The 19,441-nt window shown below is 38.1% G+C and overlaps 1 protein-coding gene across 1 annotated transcript; it reads left to right on the top strand.

Moving 5' to 3' along the window:
• The first annotated feature begins 2 nt into the window (after nucleotides 1-2).
• LOC140932966 (serine/threonine-protein phosphatase 2A catalytic subunit beta isoform) lies at nucleotides 3-17,865 on the top strand. The gene is made up of 8 exons (XM_073382470.1): nucleotides 3-139; nucleotides 237-357; nucleotides 3,074-3,283; nucleotides 6,446-6,619; nucleotides 9,850-9,939; nucleotides 13,151-13,312; nucleotides 15,770-15,888; nucleotides 16,375-17,865. The coding sequence occupies exons 2-8, from the start codon at nucleotides 253-255 to the stop codon at nucleotides 16,445-16,447; spliced, it is 933 nt and encodes a 310-aa protein (XP_073238571.1). The 5' UTR covers nucleotides 3-139; nucleotides 237-252; the 3' UTR covers nucleotides 16,448-17,865.
• Nucleotides 17,866-19,441: the final 1,576 nt, after the last annotated feature.

Here is a 19,441-nt window from a genome sequence, read left to right as displayed (position 1 = left end):
GCGAAGCACTGGAAGCTAGGGGAGAGGCCTCAGCATATATGGAGCTGTTGCCCATATTTGGCATATTACGTACATGTGCCTTCGCCGGTGTCAATTCAGTTGACCGCCATAGTTACTTTGCGACGTTGAAGATATAGAGGTGACAATCTTTGAAGGTCAATTTTTCTGGCAATATTCCTGTTTGCTTCTCCGCAACATACTAACAACAATAAACGAATATTTATCTGACTTGGTAGAACTTCAGCGATAGCTATGGTGGACGACAAAGCAACAGCAAAAGATTTAGAATCATGGATCGAGCAGTTAATGGAATGCAAACAACTCAGCGAAACACAAGTAAAAACGCTCTGCGACAAGGTAAAACAAAGTTGCTCGCTTTTTGAGGACAATCAACATGGTGTAATTTTCCCACAATTATTGTTAGATTGCAGTTAGAAAGAAACTGGTATGGGAGACAAATTATTGCTCTTACAGTTTCGTATACAACATGCATACATGACAGACTCCAGTCCACATGTACATGTAAACTAATATTCATCATCAATCCGCGAAGCGGAGAATGAAGTTGTTGCAATCTACATGATCGCTTCCTTCGCTTTAATACAAAATGCTTTAAATCTTTTATTTCAAAGTAGCTGCAAGACATTAAAAGAATACTTTGTTAAATGTTTATCTACCCGCATCCGCAAGGACTACCTGTTTAATTAACAAGTACGTGGTTTTGAATTCGTAGCTCTAGGTATAATTTCTCTCCTCATTTTGCCACTAAGCTACTATTCGTAAAGGGAATAAATGTCTCCTTTACTACTCAGTAAGGTTTCAGTTGTATATTTGCTTTTTTTCCACCTCACGCTTGTTCGGCATTTTTCCTCAAAATTGCAACATTGCAGATGTTCAGCAATTTGCTTTACGTCACTGTCATAGTGGGATGAGTGTTTACAGGGGGTTCATGAAGGTTTGCAACAGGAGGGCAACTGAGTTTGACACCCGGGCAAAGAATTGGCAAGGGCCTCCAGGGGCATGCTCCCCGGGAAAATTTTGAAATTCTATGGTCGCAGGGACGTGTTTTCCTGCATTTTGAAGCTGCAGACAATGACTTTCAACAACCAAAAAAAGATAACTTTTCTAGACAATTTAATCATGATTAAGTGATTAGATGAAGTGCGTCAGACAAACATTTGGAGAGACAAAGAGTTTTTGCTAGAAGGTGAATCACAAAAGTATTAGTTTAACAATTTATCTTTAAAATTTCAATGACTAGACGGGAGGAGCACTGTTTTAACGTAAACCCACCAAAAATTAATTCATTGGCGTAAACCATAAGACAAATAAAAAATCACGCCTGGCTTCGTTGAACATTATGATTAAGCCATTTAATATATACAGGCAAGTAAATCACAAAGAAGTCTACTCACCTCTTGGCCTTTTCTCTACTGGAGGCCCTTTAGTTGAAGCCGAAAAATAATCCGCTATTGAACGCGTTCTTTCTGGGCCGCCATGGTCACATGCTCACAACACTGATACATTTCAGGTAGTCGTTTATGAAGCACAGTTCTTTTCGCAATGTGTTATGGGGCGATTCTTGTTTTTAACACATAACGAATGAGGGGATTTCATGTGGCGTGTAATAAAGTGGAAATTGCACGGCAAAGTATGTTTTAGGCTCGATAAGACTCATCAAGAAAAGGGCACTATTGTAACTTAAAACTGTTTTTGATCGTTCCTTGTAATAAAAAGAAGTTCTTTGAGATGTAAAGCAGCCGGGCAAAGTCGTGTTCACAGCTGGTCAATTTGCCTGGTGCCCGGCCCTTACTGAACCCCATGTGTTTAGAAAGAGTCTTCAAGAGTGTGGTAGTGTGGATGATAAAAGCAGAGCTTTTGAAAAATGCTGAGTTCAAACAGCCATTAATTATGTTATTTGTCTCTTTTTGGTATCCTTACTTTTTTCCTGGCATGCCTTTATAGGATTTAGACCCTTAGCTCAGGAGATTGTGTGCTTGACATTAAGTAAAGAAAGCACTTTTTTTCAGTGCTGGCTTTATGTACCCACACTCTATCATTTATCTAGGACTGAGATTGAGTGAGACTGAGACCAAGTGTTTTGTTTGTTGTTGTTGTTGTTGTTGTTTTTTAAACATATATCCAGATTAGTGTGAACATTGGAATTTTGACAACAAAATGAAAAATAAAAGTGTGAATGAAAGAGAGCTTTTATCAGTTTTGGGTTGAAAGTGCTGTTTTCAAGTTATTCAGATATTTAGTGCTAGAATGCAACTGGCGACGCAATTTATTTTTGGTGAGGCAATTTATTTTTGTATAAAATAGAAGTCGCTGTATATTGGTATGCAAATTTAATATTTTTACAGTGAAGTTATTATTCAGGCCACCAGTTTGAATCAAGGTCTGGGTGCCTTCACCAAAATGGTTGGGAGCCTGAAGGGCTCCCTGAAATTTTCTTTAGAGCACAGCCTTTGGTCTAATAAATTGGACATTAAGTTTAGTGATGTCTTTGTCAGATATAAAGACACTCATTAAACATTAAGGCAGAATCCACCAGGAAATTGAGTAATTTTAATTTTCAGTGGACAAAAACCTTGTACCAGAATAATTTAAAGAATATTGCATTCTTTTTTACATTTTTCAAGAGCTTAAGATGTAATAAATCATCTGTAGTAACACCAAAGAAAATTTCTCATATAAGTCTGATAAAATGAATGTCAAATTTCACAAGAATTGTGATTACACAGGTAAAATTTTGAAAATTTCATGTGTAAGATGTAATTCTCTGAAATTTGACATTCATTTTCTCGGGCTCTCATGAGAAACTTTTTTTGGTGTTACTACAGATGATTGATTACATTTTTAACCTTGAAAAATGTAAGAAAGAATGCAATATGCTCTAAATTGTTCTAGTGTAAGATTTTTGTCCACTGAAAATCAAAATTACTCAATGTCCTGGTGGGTTTCGTCTTTAAAATTTCTTTTGTTTTTTGTTTGTTAATTATAAATGAGTTTTTGAAGTGTAATTAAGTTTGCTATATATTAATTTTTGTATGTAACTGTCTTTTTTTAGGCAAAAGAAATTCTCAGCAAGGAATCAAATGTACAGGAAGTGAAATGTCCTGTGACAGTTTGTGGTGATGTTCATGGCCAGTTTCATGACCTTATGGAACTGTTTAAAATAGGAGGAAGGTCACCAGATACCAATTATCTGTTTATGGGTGACTATGTAGACAGAGGTTATTACTCTGTGGAGACTGTTACTCTCTTAGTCACTCTAAAGGTTAGTAACTTGATAATGTGTAACATAATGTCAATTTTTACTGAGAGGAATTTTCACAGAGAACAACCCTTCTTGTCTCCAGCCTTGTACACCCAACAATAGCTTACCCATAGGACAAGTGATCTTTTAAGTTTTCATCTCAACTAGTTCTAGATGCAAAAACACCCTTACAAGCCTTCCTGGACTTTATTATGTCTCTGACAATTTGCTAACAAAATTAATTATTTCTCCTCACACGAAACTTCAATAACATATTGTTGTTTACATTAATAATAATGATGAAAGGTTTGAACCCAGGAGTCATTTCATAAGTACAGTATGGCTCAAAAGTAAGTTGACGGTCACTCTCGCGTCTTGATCCTAGAACATCGAGACTCGATTCTCGATTCTCGATTCTCGATTCTCGAAACTTTCGAGAATGGAGTCTCGAAGATCGAGACTCAACACCTTGCAAAGAACTACAAGCAAGCAACTGCATATATATAATTCACGAGGTGCCCCTGCTAGAGCATCGGGCCACCCCTAGTAAAGCTGGAGAAACTGCTGACCAGCATTGCTTCGAGGTTAACTTTGCCTAAATTACATTTAGCCACATTTATCAAGATTTGCATAAAACTGTGACAAGCTAATCAATTCACAGGATTGCTGAGTGGCACCATTCATCTGTAAAAATCTTTGAACATGGCAAGCAAAGGCTACGTACACTGTATATGCAGGATAAATCTTTGAAATCAAAAATATTGATTTATGCTTATTGAAAGCTGGCCAAAGCTGGCAATTCAAACAGTTACAGAACACTGCACCACAAGCACTGATCATTGGTGCAAATTTCTGAATGGCTACATGACTGTGCGACATCCTTCTTTCAGAAAACAATAATTTCAGGTGGAAGCCTTGCTTCTCAAAACTCGAAAGTTGAAGCTTCAAACTCGAGACTCGATTCTAGCGTCTCGAAACTCTTTTGTCAACAATCACATTGCTGAACACCATTTACAGACAAAATACCAAATCGACTGGGACTAAGCGACATTACATATTCTACAGAGTACTCGCAAAGACTCACTTTAAAAAACTGGTTTACTAACTTAGAACAAATGCCACTGAATCATAGTCGACAGTTACCAGCCCCATACAAACAACTTATTGATGGACTCAAGCAAAACTGACCAGGAGAGAATGATGTGACAACTGACAATTTGACTAACAATACACAAGTGTGACCTTCTTTGGGAAAACGTACACTAACGATATTTCGTTATCGTTAGAAAACTAACGGATAGCTAACGGATAGCTAACGGCTTTTCTAACGTTCTAACGGTTTGTCCAAACGTTCTAACGGTTTGTCCAAACGTTCTAACGGTTTGTTCTGACGTTCTAACGATTTGTCCAAACGCTCTAACGATTTGTTCTAACGCTCTAACGGTTCGTTCTAACGCTCTAACGATTTGTTCTAACGCTCTAACAGTTGAATTGGTGGAAGTAATCGAGCGCTATTCCCTATTAAGCAATCTATTAACGGCTGGTTAGTTCATCTTGTTGTTATCAATGTATTGAGCGAAAGTTTTAAGTACAGCTGTCGATCGATAAACGGCTGAAAATTGAAAGCATCAAAATCACTAGTGATGTGATCAACGAGTAAAATAATAATCGAAATCGACTTGCTCTCGAAACGACTGCGCTTCAAAACAGGCCGTCCAATTTCTCCTGGAATGAAACTTCTACTGCATCGTATTGACAAGAACTACTGTTTGCAAACACGTATCTTGACTTGGGACTGTAATGTTTCCAAAAACTATATCAAGCAAGCCCCTCGATGTCTGATGAAAGTTTTTCAACAAGATGCCGTATCGGTTTCGTAAACAACTTTATGCAAATTTCGGTTGAAATTTGACTCCCGGGAATTTGAATACGCAGTGAAGCGTTGTGTGACGGACAACACATGAATAAAAGCTGTATTGAATGATTGTAGACTTTTTTAATTACTAGAGAGCCTCAGTTATTTAGGACTACAAATCAAATGGAAAAAAAATTAAAATCCCAAACCTTTCCCAGCCCATGCCAATAGTTGTAGATGCAAGAAAAATTTGCATATATCATGTGTAATTTCAATTAACCAACAATGGATCTTGCTTGCTTGCATCTTTTCATTTAAAAATACACACAACAGCAACGTTTCTAAAGGCAAAAAGACGGGAAGAAGGTCATGACTTTTATACCGAAGGTTTTCCTGCAACCATTCAATTCATTCGAGATCAATTAGCGGAAGTCTGCAGAGAAGCGGATTTCAAGACGTGTGCTTGTTTGTTTACTTCTTATCGTCGGTATCTTTTGCCTACAGCCGACGACCAAGCATTTTGATGTTAATTTTTCGTTTCAAAAGCGTAGAACGGGTAGGGAATTGTGTCGTTCGTTCACTGGACGTTGGGAAACGGGTTTGGCAAGAATCACTAGTTTCAGGTGCCCGATGCGGACTCCTTGTTTATAATTTCGGTCGCCCGCGGGCGAATAAAATTAATCGTAGAAACCTCTGACGACAGGGCGCCCATAAGGCAGCGGCCTTGATCAGCAAAGCAATAGAATCGTCAGTTAATGCTTTAGTTTCCTGGACTAACGCTCTAACGGATACAACTAACGCTCTAACGGATATACATGAGTTGCTAACGAATTGACTAACACCTCTAACGGATACAACTAACGCTCTAACGGCTACGGATGAGTTGCTAACGAATTGCCTAACGCCTCTAACGATTTTCATTGAATCATCTAACGGATGACTAACGGACAGCTAACGGTCTAACCGTTTAACGAAATATCGTTAGTGTACGTTTTCCCAAAGAAGGTCACAAGTGTTTAACTGTGTCAATAGACGGATCGAAATGCACCAATGACATTACGAGTCTACATAGCCTATAACAGCACAGCTTAACTTACAGACGACAAATATCATTGTGACTTAATTGACCAATCAGGTCAATAACCAGGAGTTTAATACCAAGAGTAAATCAATAATACAAATTTTAAGGCTGTGCTTAAGTTCTAACATCACTTTTTATAAACTGATTTCTAAATTGAACAGTTTACCCACAAGTTGACAGACTCCCATGTTCGCCTCAAAATAAAAACTCGTATGCATTCTTGACATCTTTATTTGTCTTGTAATAGGTTCGTTTCCCATACAGAATAACCATTTTACGTGGTAACCACGAAAGCCGTCAAATCACTCAAGTGTATGGATTTTATGATGAATGTCTAAGGAAGTATGGCAATGCCAATGTTTGGAAATACTTTACAGATTTATTTGACTACCTTCCACTGACTGCCTTGGTTGATTCACAGGTAACATCTCTTTAATTTTATGTACTTTCTTCATATATAGCTAGTGTGCAAGCTGCTTATTCAGGTGAATTAATTGCAAGGAAAAAGGGGTGAGAGGTGGGACTGACAGCTTGCCAGCAGACTAATACTTCAAGTACTACAGCAGATGTGAAATAGTTCTAAGGAAAAAATTCAACGTCATTCTGTTTGTGGAATGCAGTTAATATTGCTAAACTAAGAAAACGATGGATGCCAGAAAGATTTCTGGAATGGTATTGTGACCAGAGGAACATTACAGAATGGCTATCGATAATCGATAAGTGTCGGCCGTAAAACGGGTCAGCAGGTGGTTTGCTGCTTCCTGATCTCAATTGTGATTAGTCACTTTATGTCCAGAAATGCAAGAAAACTCAGAACTTTGGAAGGTCATATTTGATACAAATATTTATAATTATTTTCATGCTACTTCATGTAGAGAGAGGTGAGGATTAGGGCCAGGTGACACTTTATAATGTCTACGATAAGGAGCATGAATCACTGACATTAACTTGCAGTCCTGGGCATATCTGTTCATTTGGCCGTAAAGCACTTACTAAATATTGTCTTTCCCTTTGAAGGCTATTTTTGCTAAAAACATTTTTTCTTCCCCGCATACAAGTTAGGGGTAGATTAATCTGGCGAGACATTTTTGACCAATAGTAAAACTCTTTTAAAGACTGGACTTGACTGGCCAGCCAATCCAGACAAATGCGACCTCTCACGCGAAAACGTGCACTAATGGTTTTGTGTTAAACGGGCTAAAACCAACGGCTAACCAACGGGTAGCTAACGGTTTGTCCAACGGCTTTAACGGCTTTCTCAACGCTTTCAATGGGTGTGCAAAAAATTTCAATGGCTTGTAACTTTTTCCAAACGGTTTGTGGTGATTTTTCCAACGCCTTTTCATAATGCTTTCAACGGGTTGCCTAACGGCTTTATTAATTTTTTTCAACGGTCAAAGGTTTTTAACGGTTCTTCATGATTTCCAACGCTTTACAATCCTCTTGTATAATTATTTTCAACACTTCCTGAACAAGGAGCTGAACGGCTTTAATTTAGGTAACTAGCGGAGGTGTGGTAATAACAAAATCTTCAGTGGCTAAGAGCTCAAATGTCTACAGCACTGCTTGAAAATTCAATCGTCCCAGGTCGAAACAAAATTCGAACTTCACCTCTCGATCATTTTCTTCTATTTTCTGTGCAAATCAGTATTCAACGATGTTTGGTGTTGACTTGAGAAAGGCCGATCTGAAATCAGAACAAAACGACACGAGTGGCCGAGGTGCAAGATCTCAAAACATCTACAGCTCAGCTAGACAATTCCAACGCCTTGAGTCCAAACAAAATCAAACGTCATGATCACTCCTCATCTATATTATTTTATAATATAATTATTCATTTCGATCGTCGCAGCGTGTCAATTTCTCCGCTTACTTGCCTATTTTATCGAAAGGAAGTTTGATTCACAATTCACCATAAATTTTTATTGGTTTATATCATGCTCTTTCAATTGTCAACACAGTTGTTTATCTTGTCTGGAAAAGTAAACACGTGTGTGATAAAGTTGCAATTTTTTCCACAAGTCGAGCCCTCAAAAATTGGCAAAGACGGGCTTTCAAGCATTCTGCTTGAAACTTTGCATATTTCTGGCGTTGCATAGCCCCACAATAACTCCAATATGGAGAAAAAACACGGTTGAGGAAATATAAGGCGGAAAAATGGGCGAGCGAAGCGAGCCGAGCTAACTTTGCTTGCCGTTTTTGTCCACTGTGCATTGATTCGCACGGCTCGGATGATGCTTTGCGTCGAAACGTTAATAGAAATGTTCGAACGGTATTTTGCATCATTGAACTAGCAGAAGTCGTTAGTTCACTAGCAGAACTTGAATACAATCCATGACTTTATATCTGTCAAATCCACAGTAAAAGGAAGGTTGTGTAAACAAATGTTTGATCGACGTCTAGAGGCACTTCTCGTAGCCTTTGTTCTCACAGCTTGTCTTTCGAATTCAACTTCCCAAAATTTTTTTTCGATTGTGTGTTTGTGAATGTCCATCGGCATTATCGCAAAACTTCAGAAACCTCCAAGAGCTTCTGAGCTTTGAGAGCAATATATAGTCTCGTGCAATGCAATCCGCTTTTGAAACATCGCACAATTTTCATCACAGTAGTTGCGGTCACGTGCTAGGCAACGAAAAAGTTCACGTGTATCAAGTTCCATCGCGTAAAAAAACAAGCCCAATTTTACGAGAGATTAACTCAAACTTTAAAGAACTCGCTATATTTCCCAGTAGAATAAAAGGCATCGATTCTCGAAAGTTTTCAAGGATTGCGAACGCAATTTCAGAGCCAAAGATTGGTCATTTTACAGTCAGACTTGTTTGTTACCGCTGATAGCCGGCCAGATAAGCCCAGAATCGCAGAATAGACATGATGTTATTTATATACACCTCCCATGATTCAACAATAATTAGTAGCCATTCAAAGACCCAAAGCGGTGAGGGGAGTTAGCTGTGCTGTATATTTTCTACGTTTCACTCAGCTAACATAATCATAGCACTGTATAATTGACAGGTTTTGACAAACGGTTTTTGTGAGCGCTGCTTGCAGCGTGCAAAGAAAGTGGTGTCCGATACCCCGGGGCTAGTGGATTTTGCTATCGGGATAGTGAATTCTGTTTTTAACTTGCCCGATAGGCAAGTGATATTTTTTTAGAAATTTGAATAACAGAAGAACTGTAATCAATCCTGCTCATCAAATTTTTTTCGGGCTAATTGAAATGACTTTTGGGCTAGTACATGCTAGCTACAGCTTGCCCGAATGGCAAGCTGTAAAACTGACTTTCTTTGCACCCTGGCTTGGTGCTAGAACGGCTTTTCCCAACGCTTCCAACGGTTTAGAACACATTTTTTCCAACGGCTTTTCTCAAGGCCTTCAACGGGTAAGGGAAAAAAACCCAACAGCTTTTTCTAATGCTTTCAATGCTTTGGAACAAATGGTTTCAACGGCTTTTCTCAACGCCTTCAACGGGTAAAGGAAAAATCCCAACAGTTTTCTCAATGCCTCCAACATTTTAGTAAATGTTTTCAACGGGTACCCAATGGCTTCAGCCATTTAACAGGAAACCGTTACGTTTTCACGTGAGAGGTCACAAATGGTAAATCCATGCAAAGGTTTGACTATAATTTTGTTCATCATTACTTACTTCTGCAGATCTTCTGTCTTCACGGAGGACTTTCTCCTTCCATTGACACTCTTGACCATATCAGAGCCCTTGATCGTCTCCAGGAAGTTCCCCATGAGGTAGGTTAGAGAAAACTTAAGTCACATGTGAAATGGAAGCCTAGAGAGTTGGTTGTCTCATAAATGATTTATTCTTATAGTGCAGGGCTGTCACTGAGTTTTCATGTTGGCAGGTAATACATCAAGTTGGCAGGGAATTATTGTGCCCAGTGATTTAAACTCATCACACAGTCTTATGATACAAAGTGATATCATTCTGCAATGATGAGGGCACTTTGGATGCAGGGTTGTCAGAAAGTTTTGAAGTAGACAGCTGAGTTATTAATTTAAACGGCCAGTGCTGCAGGGGCTGCCCAGGGCCGAAGGTGCAAGCCTGTAGACTTTAAGTAGACAGTAGTGAAAAGTTCTGCCATATTTCATGTCTTCCAGTCCAGTACTTTGAAAGAAACTTCATTTTTCTAAGTGCAAATAATATTCTCATACTCAAAAATACCTATATTATTGAGAGTTAACAAAGAAAAATAGCTCGGTATGCTGATTTTCTTCTCTTTTTTTGATCCTCTTTGATATCCGCCATATTGTTTTGTATTTCTGCTGCTCAATACTGTTGCAGCACTCTTAAAACGAAATTTTGCCTTACCCCATTACCCTAGGGTGGGTTTTGTTTCTCTGTTGCTAGGCTGTTGAATTTCCGATAAGTGTGGGCGTGAGAAGTGTCATGTATCATTCTAACATACAGCGCTCCAAGCTCATTTTTTCAATAAGTCGCCTTTTGGCGACCTTCATTTTTAAAATGGTCGCCAATGGAAAATTTCGGTCGCCAAAAATTGTCGTTTCATTAACGCAAGACACTTCATGTTACTTACATGAAGGAGCTACTGCTGAACGTTGTGTACGGAAATAAATCGTGTTTTTAACACTCCATTGTTACTTGCCTGCGGGTTGTAAATGCAGTACAAGATGGCAAAAACAGGCAAAGACATTTATGAGAGGTAACCAGAACAATTTACTACAAAACCGGATGTTGAAACCCGGAACATGTATTTGCAGTGATATCATTGAAACAAATCTGATCAGATACGATTACGTGAATATACATTTGTTCGTACCGTCTACTTGCTAAGAAACATCTTTCTTTAGCTAAATCATTGGCATTGAAACCACTCACATATGTAAATTAAAACTTGAATCAACAATAACAATAACAATAACAATACTTCTGGTCAAAATAAACGTTTCTTACTTCAAAGTTGATGACAAAAATACTGTTTGTACGTGCTAAATGAAACTTGCCTGAATAACTTCCACTCATTGTTGACGTATATCAGTATCAAGTTATTCTTAGTTATCCTAATAAATATCTATATATGGTTTTCTAATCACGAAAAAGCAGTACTAACACTTGAATTTATCATGACAACGTATTCAGTATTCTGTCGGGGTGGCCTGGGTGTAAGTCAACCCCCGCCGGAAGTAGTTTGGGCTCTCCCCAGTTTCTCCCACCTGAGTTTTCAAAATGGCCGCTCAATGAATTCGAAGCTGCGATACGCAGATCCTTATGCCAGAACTGTACACATGTCTTGCCATGCAAGAGGAACAGATTCATCATTGAATTTACACAGAAGAAAAACTTGGTAATATTTCTTTAATTTAACGATGATTCAGTTAAAAAGCGATAAAACGTGAAGTCAACTTTATTCTTTTGAGCTTATATCCTTTGGTCGCCAAATGGCGACTTTCGCCGATAATTCAGTCGCCAATTTTTTTTTTCACTCCCCATGGCGACCAAAATGGTCGCAGCTTGGAGCGCTGACATACATGTAGTGCAGCCAAAAAAAGAAGCGCGAGATGTGTAAAGTCTGTAAAGCTGTGAGAGAAAATCCAAGCGTTGGAAAGTGGGGAAAAAGGAGCTGAAAAACAAGAGAAAGGTTTGGGAGTAGACAAACATTCATGCTACTGGCAAAATGAGAAGATGAGGAATATGAACGTGGTAGCAAAACAATATTGCAGTTCTCGAATCCTGGTGGGCACATGTTTGAAGTAAAGTGTCGATTGAAAGGCTTACAACTCAACTCATAAGCTCATTATGGTGTGAAACGTGACCTTAGGGTTAGCTTTTTAACATCAGAAGTTTCCCTTTTTTTCTTACTTTTGCTTCTATATACAGTGCAAACTCTGACTAAGCAAATCTTACTTTTGCCGCTCTTGTTGCTTCAAAGGTCATGAACCTTGTCTGTCTCATGTTTCCTGTGGTTTGTTTCTGACAGGATTTGATCTCAGATGGAGTTTTATAGTACTGCTACTCTTTGACCTCTCTTAAAGCCTAAAGCTTTTTATTGCGGCTAAATAATCTTTCTATAAAAAATTTAATTTCATAGGTTTTCTCTGAAGTACATGGATCTGAAAAGCCACAAGCGTAAAGCTCTTTAGCCTGTGATCTCCTGCTATGTTTTGATGCTGTCAGTCCTAAACACGAGCGTCAAATTTCTCTCCTGTGGCCTCCCACAATCACCTTCCTTAGAAACGGAAAAATTTATCTTTTATTTCTGGTAAATCAGGCAACTTTTTAGGTGTTTTTTTCTTTGATGCTGAGGTAAATTGGAAAAATAAAAATAGATACGCTTATTACATGACCTAATCTTACTGTTGGTGGATTTTGAGGGCGAAAAAAAAGGTTGAAAATTTGCCAGTGCAGATACCTTAACCCACATTTCCACCAAAATCAATGGCGGTAAGAGGCAATGCGTTATCTTCAGTGCTAAAGGGAAGAAATTAAGTGTTGAAGAATACATCAGTGATGTGAAACCTGAAGTGGGGAAAAAATCTAACGAAAGCTGCAATTTTCAGGCAAAATGGCTGAAAGAACACATGTGGTTGAGATACAAAAACCAAGCCATATTAAATGTCATTTTGGCATAAGAAGAGTTATTTGATTCCACGTTTTTTTCTGGTTTGCCCCCTTCCAAAGCCCTTGAAGGGACAAATTGTCTGCAAAGGCCCTAGAGCTGCCTTAAACCCTGATGTTTTTAACTATAATGCAATATTTTAAAGGGTGAACTACATTGTGTGTTTCTGACTTCCTTGTCATGATGATAAGGACTGGTTGTTCAAAGCTCTGTTAAAAAGACAACCAGATTAGAATTTAACCTCAAGTTAATGTTAATTGGCCTTTGAACAACTGGGCTAAGTTTGGTAAAAAATTAATATGGAACCTTGTAATGAATGATTTACTGCTTATGGAGTGGAAACAATATCTCCTTTGTACTTACAGGGACCCATGTGTGATCTACTGTGGAGTGATCCAGATGACAGGGGTGGCTGGGGGATCTCTCCCCGCGGTGCTGGTTACACTTTTGGTCAAGATATATCTGAAACATTTAATCACACTAATGGTCTTACTCTTATTGCCAGAGCTCATCAGCTTGTTATGGAGGTTAGTAGACATGTAGATAAGTGACTTTTCCAAAAAAATGACCTTATATACTTACAAGTTTCTAATGTTGTACAAGTGGTTATAAGGAAAAGAGTTTGCAGGTTATTCCTTCTATAAACTCAGATTTTGTATGCGTACAAGTGTATTTTAGATGCACTGTGACAGAGGAGACTGATTTCTAATAAAGCCTCAAATGTTAGGCTAGTTTTTGAGCTATTTTGAAAAAATAGCTCATATGTCAGTGGTGTGAGCGTATGTATCTTTGTGGCTTTGTAACTTTGTATGTTCGGATGTTTGTTGCAAGAGCCAATAAGGTTGAAGGTACTATTAGTTGATGCTTAGGAACCAATGAGATCTTGGCATCTATTTAAACATGGCATTGGTAAAGGTCGAACAAGGGCACTTTGAGACCGCCATCTTGATCCTTCACAATTTTTTCGTCTTTTATTACGGGTACAGGTGTTTGGAAGCATTACATAAAATATCTTCATGATTCAAACGCTGTGAACAATGATGCAGCTGTTTAAGGGTTCATATTTAAGTGTGGATGCTGCTTCGAGGCATTTCTGACCTAATTCGGCTATCGGTACAACGCACGTCAATATGAGTTCTGTTTCACCTGCTACAACTAGGTAGAGTATGAAAGATCATATATTTTCAAATCTCTTCCAGTCAAGCAATAATTGACATTTAGATATAGACTTTAATTCGAAAGTATGCGCCCTATTAAATGTGGTTTTAGAAATTTAAGGCGCAGCCTATTTTTTTGAAAGCTGTATCGATTATTGTTAATCCTGTAAACAAGCTTTAAAAATATTATTCTCTCGCTTACAAAGTTCAACCGACCTTTTTCGTTCTATTTAGTAAAGATGCGTAACTTCAGTAGAAACAGTAGCGTTAGGGAATAAAATTGGAAGAAGCTAGTTGACACAATAATTAGATACTGTTATATTGAGTGGAGCAACATGATATAAGTAGAAATATATTTCAGCAGTTTGATAATTTTCTTGGAAGTTAATAAATGTTAAGCTATCAACCTTGACGTTGCATGAAACATAATTTAATTGCAGATGTTGTAATAAAGCCGAGGTGATTTCTTAAAATCGTTTGAGAAAATTTTGTAGTAAAACAATTTGCCTTTTTTTTTTTACGTACGAATTGTGAAAGGGCCAAAGACCAACATCTTCACATGCAAATTGTGTGCATGAGTTATTTTTATAATTCTGTTTACTAGATTACTGTGTGATAACTCGAATTCCCTCACGTACGAACCACGAAAGGGGGCAAAGTCCAACACTTTCACGTGCCAGCTGTGTGACTGTACATCTCATGCAGATTGGCTTTTCACAATAATAATAGTAACTTGGACGTATGAAGACCTGTTTCGTTTTGTAACCAATGACTTAAAAAAGGCTCTTGTCTTTTAAGACGTAATGGCTTTTAAAACATGACGAAATAAGTTGTCGGGGTTAAAGACTGTTTCACAAATGTTAATAAATGTTAGGTTATCAACCTTGACGTTGCATGAAACATAATTTAATTGCAGATGTTATGATGAAGCCGAGGTGATTTCTTAAAATCGTTTGAGAAAATTTTGTAGTAAACAATTTGCCCTTTTTTTACGTAGGAATTGTAAAAGGGCCAAAGACCAACATCTTCACGTGCAAATTGTGTGCGTGAGTTATTTTTATAAATCTGTTTACTAGTTTACTGAAAGATAACTCGAATTCCCTCACGTACGAACGACGAAAGGGGGCAAAGTCCAACACTTTCACGTGCCAGCTGTGTGACTATACATCTCATGCAGATTGGCTTTCACAATGATAAATAGTAACTTGGACGTATGAAGACCTGTTTCGTTTTGTAACCAATGCCTTAAAAAAGGCTCTTGTCTTTTGAGAAGCAATAGCCTTTAAAACATAAAGAAATAATTTGTCGGAGTTAAAGACTGTTTCACTGAGTAGAATCGCACGTGAAAACCTCGTGAATTATGATGATGCAACCATCTACCACAATGATAAAAATCCTGGTATTTCGTAACTATTCAGTATTCGAAGAGTCACATTTTGGCTTAAGAAACTCCGAGGAAACCTTAGAGTTTTCCTTCTAATCAACGTTTGGTGAGTAGAAATTTATTTCACTTTAACGATTTGTTTAACTTGCATGATGTAACAGGGAAAGACAGAGGAAAGTGAATATATAGCTTGAGGAACGACTCAGCTGAGCGTTTCGCGTTTTCATTTATGTACCGCAATACGCAATTTCGCATGAAAACCCAATCTACATTTAGGATGAAAGAAGTAGATTCATCACTCTTGGTAAGGTTACACCGAAGCATTAAAGTTACACTGAAGCATTCAAAATAGCTCATGCACGTTTAACGTGCCTATGTTTGGTTATAGTTATGATTTCATTTTGGCATTCATAAAACTTTTTGTCTAATTTTTTTTTTTTCAGGGCTATAATTGGTGTCATGATAGGAATGTAGTTACAATATTTAGTGCACCAAACTACTGCTACAGATGTGGAAATCAAGCCGCCATCATGGAGTTAGATGATGCTCTTAAATATTCCTTGTAAGTTTTGGTTTGTTGTATTATCATCACCTTTTTGTCCCAAATTTGGTATAAGAAAAACACTCAAGGATCTGTCTTGGGTTTTGTTTTCTGGCAATGCATTTGTACTCATGTATTTGACACATGTCCTGCAGAAATGGCCAATCAAGGCTCTTCTTTGAAGCAATTTATGTAATCATATAGGTGAAGTGAACTTCTGAAACAAAGAAGAGAGTGATACCGAATGTTTTTAAAGGTCAGCCAGTGGCCATCACCTTACAAAAAGACTTATGGTACGGTGGAATAGCAACATCGGCTAAGAGAAAACGTGACATACAAAGTACTTGTGGGTATTAAATCAGCTGAAAATTGAAGTAGCTTTATCCACATGTACTTTCTCAAGTGCCTGGTGTTAACAGAATCTCTTTATTTGTACTCTAAGAAATATGTGAAGAGCATTGTGGCAATAGTGCACATTAAAGTCTCAACTTACCTTTATCCTTTCAGCCTGCAATTTGACCCAGCACCAAGACGAGGAGAGCCTCATGTAACTCGAAGAACGCCTGACTACTTCCTGTAGAGTGCATTACTCTTTTTGCTGTTGTATTGGTTGTCCTTGTTCATCACTGTTACCTGACACTTGGGATTTGACATCATCTTTGTATTATTGCAGTTTGGACAAAAAAAAATTTAGTTAAGCTTATACCTTTTATGTGATCCCAACCAATATTGTGGCAATTTTTTTTAAGGCTTCCTTTCATTGTCTGCCAATATTGTGGCAATTGTTTTTAGGCTTCCTTTCATGGTCTAAATGCCTTTTCTGTTAATTGATAATGAAACTGGATTATTTCCAGTTGCAATGGAGAAAGTCTAGTACGTGTTGCTTAGAGAGCTTAATCTCAATGTGCCAAGTCTATTTATTGGCAATGTCTGTGAAAGTTTTACCCTCAAAAACTCTTGTGACCTGAGAGTTAAACTTTTCCTTTAGTTAGATAGATATGGCCAGCAGCTCAATGATGAACAAATGTATGTACAGTGTAAAGTCAAAATTGAAGCTGTCTACACTGAGCTTGTTTGTAGGATGGATAGTCGGAGTTGTAGGGGATACATATGCATTATTGACCAAGTCTGAGGTCAAGATAGCGGCGTAACAGATGTTACTTTTTTGCGTTTATCAACGAAGAAAGCAAGGAGCCAGACACGCTTGCTGTGTCTGGCACTCCTTGCTCGCTTCATGCTCGCCTGAGAAACGCAAAAAAGTAACGCCGGTTATGCGGGGTAGCTTTTTTGAGCGAACACGCTTGGTCAATGAAGGTTTAATTATATGGCGGAAACAAGCTAAATCTGTTTTGCAGGAGAAAGTAGTTGATCCTGATCCCCATTTGGCTAGCAGAGTCAGTGAGATAATAAGAGTTGTTATACTGTGTGTATGCACATTAGCCAGTACTATCAAAGATTCTTAATGAACCATTAGAACATAGGAGTCGTTATTAGCAAATTATGATATCTTGAATCCCCTTTGGGCCCTTAGAGTAGTGCTTTGTGGCAACATCAATCCTCCTGCCATAAGTAAATCTCAACCCTGTGTACTTTGAAGAGACATGTATGATAGCCCTGGATATCTTATTATAAAAGTAAATGGAATATGGAGTGATAAAAGGACTTGTCTTTTATCGAATATATGATTAATGCTTTTCTCTTTTTTAAAGTAACGTGAATGCGGGTAAATGACTGCATTGTATTAACTAGACCAGATAAAAGTAAATTAGTTATTGGCTATGTTAGTTTGCCTGTCGAGCATCGAATTCAACAGTAATTAGTAGTAGCCTAATGCCCTTTTCAGAAGTTCAACTTCAGATGTGCGAAATCTTATGGTTATAAACGAAATTTATTGTTGTAGTCATAAGCATTTGATGTTCAACATCTGAAACTAGCCTTAGTGCTGTGCTAGTATTTTATTCCCTAATCATTAAAAGGCAATCTGTTATTAGTGTAAAACTTTTGTTGTCTGTCTCTTTTTCACTGCTTATAATTTTTGTCTTTGCTCCGACAAAATTCTGTTTTTTTTTTTTAAATACTGTTGTAACAATCGTGGTCGAAGTTTGTGCGTATTGCCCGCGGAGGCTTGGGAGGAGAAAAATTTCCTTGCTCCTTCTCTAACTATGATTATTGGGCTGCCTGTGACAAAGCCCAATCTAAACATTTGTTTCGTCGCCTCTGTCGCGAAATGGCGGGCGGATTACCCAGAAGGCGTTGTATCTTCTCTCCCCCTGCTATTGGCCCCCCGATTTTTGACTATTTGGGGGAAGGTTAGGTCATTTTAGATTTAAATAGCTGAGTCACTAAACAAACATTCCACGCAAAAGTCGCTTTCCCAAAAGAGAAGTTAAACCCCTCAAATGAATTAGAAAATAGACTTGCCGTAATTTTATTGATAATGATGAAAACGTATTTATTCGATTAAACGCCGCAGTTGGAAGCAGAATTACCAGTAAGCGTCGCCCTCGAATAAACGCCGCACCTTGTTAGAAAAATGCGGCGATCACTCGAGGATAATAAGAAAAACCTCGGTACAATTTGGTAATTTACACCATCCAGACATTTACCATCCTCTCTCAGGAAAATAAGGGAGACATTAGAACTTTTAAAGTACATAATATTTACAGACGATTTACAATTCTTCAGATTTAGTAAGGGGAGAGCGCGCGAGCGTTGAGCGGCGAAGCCGCGATACGCGAGAAACGAGGGCGGCAGCCCGAGAAGAAGAAAGAGAGACACTCTTTTGTCGTGCCTCTCCCGTCTCGCGATAGACTGTTCACAGTCCCCTATTTTTTCGTGAGATCGTTTAGATATACCGCGTCTCACCGTCACGGATATCTTAATTTTCAGATGTACCGAGGGGGCGGGCGTCATCCAAGATGGCAGCCCGTGACGCAAAGCGTTCGATCTCGATGATCTTACGGGAAAATAAAGGACTGTGAACAGTCTAGTCTCGCGCCTTCAGTCACGCGCGTAATCATTTGCGCTTCTCGGGCGTTTTGCTCGACGGACCAAGCAAAAAGAAGGGCTGCTCGGAGTCTAATTTGCAAAAACTGTTGTCAGTGATTTAAAAAAAAGTGATTCTTCGAAATAAACGCCACCCTTGAGTAAACGCCGCATTGGAAATGCTAAAAATTTAATATAGTTGTTATATTTTCCTGTCTTGACATTATTTAACTCGGAGTTCTACTAGTAATGAATATTTTTTAATCGTTTGTAGTATTTTACTACTAAAAATGTTGAAAAAATAAAAATACTAAAACTACAAATACTAAAAATGTTGAAAGTCACAATGTGAGAAAATGCAAACACGAATCTGTCGTTTTTACTATGTAAACATTCAGTTAAAATGTCACAAATTCGCTTAAATTCAAAACATTTCATCTTTATTATGGTAATATGGTAATTTCGCAACGACAATTGCGTGCTTAATCGTGGACAGAAATTACAATAGTCCCAGAAGCGACCAATCCTCACGAACGCAGACTAAAATAACGGAGCATATTAAAACATCCCTAAGAACGATCAGTATCAA

Source organism: Porites lutea, chromosome 4, assembly GCF_958299795.1.
Source record: "Porites lutea chromosome 4, jaPorLute2.1, whole genome shotgun sequence".
Classification (NCBI taxonomy): Eukaryota; Metazoa; Cnidaria; class Anthozoa; order Scleractinia; family Poritidae; genus Porites; species Porites lutea.
Note: the sequence above shows the minus strand (reverse complement) of the source record. Positions and strands in the feature narration are given on the sequence as shown.

What these genes read in the sequence shown, in the direction of transcription:
- LOC140932966 (XM_073382470.1), top strand. Translation starts at nt 253, where the DNA reads ATGGTGGACGACAAAGCAACAGCAAAAGATTTAGAATCATGGATCGAG. An exon ending in CTGCCTTGGTTGATTCACAG is followed by an intron (nt 6,620 to 9,849) that starts GTAACATCTCTT and finishes TTACTTCTGCAG; the next exon opens with ATCTTCTGTCTTCACGGAGG. An exon ending in TCCAGGAAGTTCCCCATGAG is followed by an intron (nt 9,940 to 13,150) that starts GTAGGTTAGAGA and finishes TTGTACTTACAG; the next exon opens with GGACCCATGTGTGATCTACT.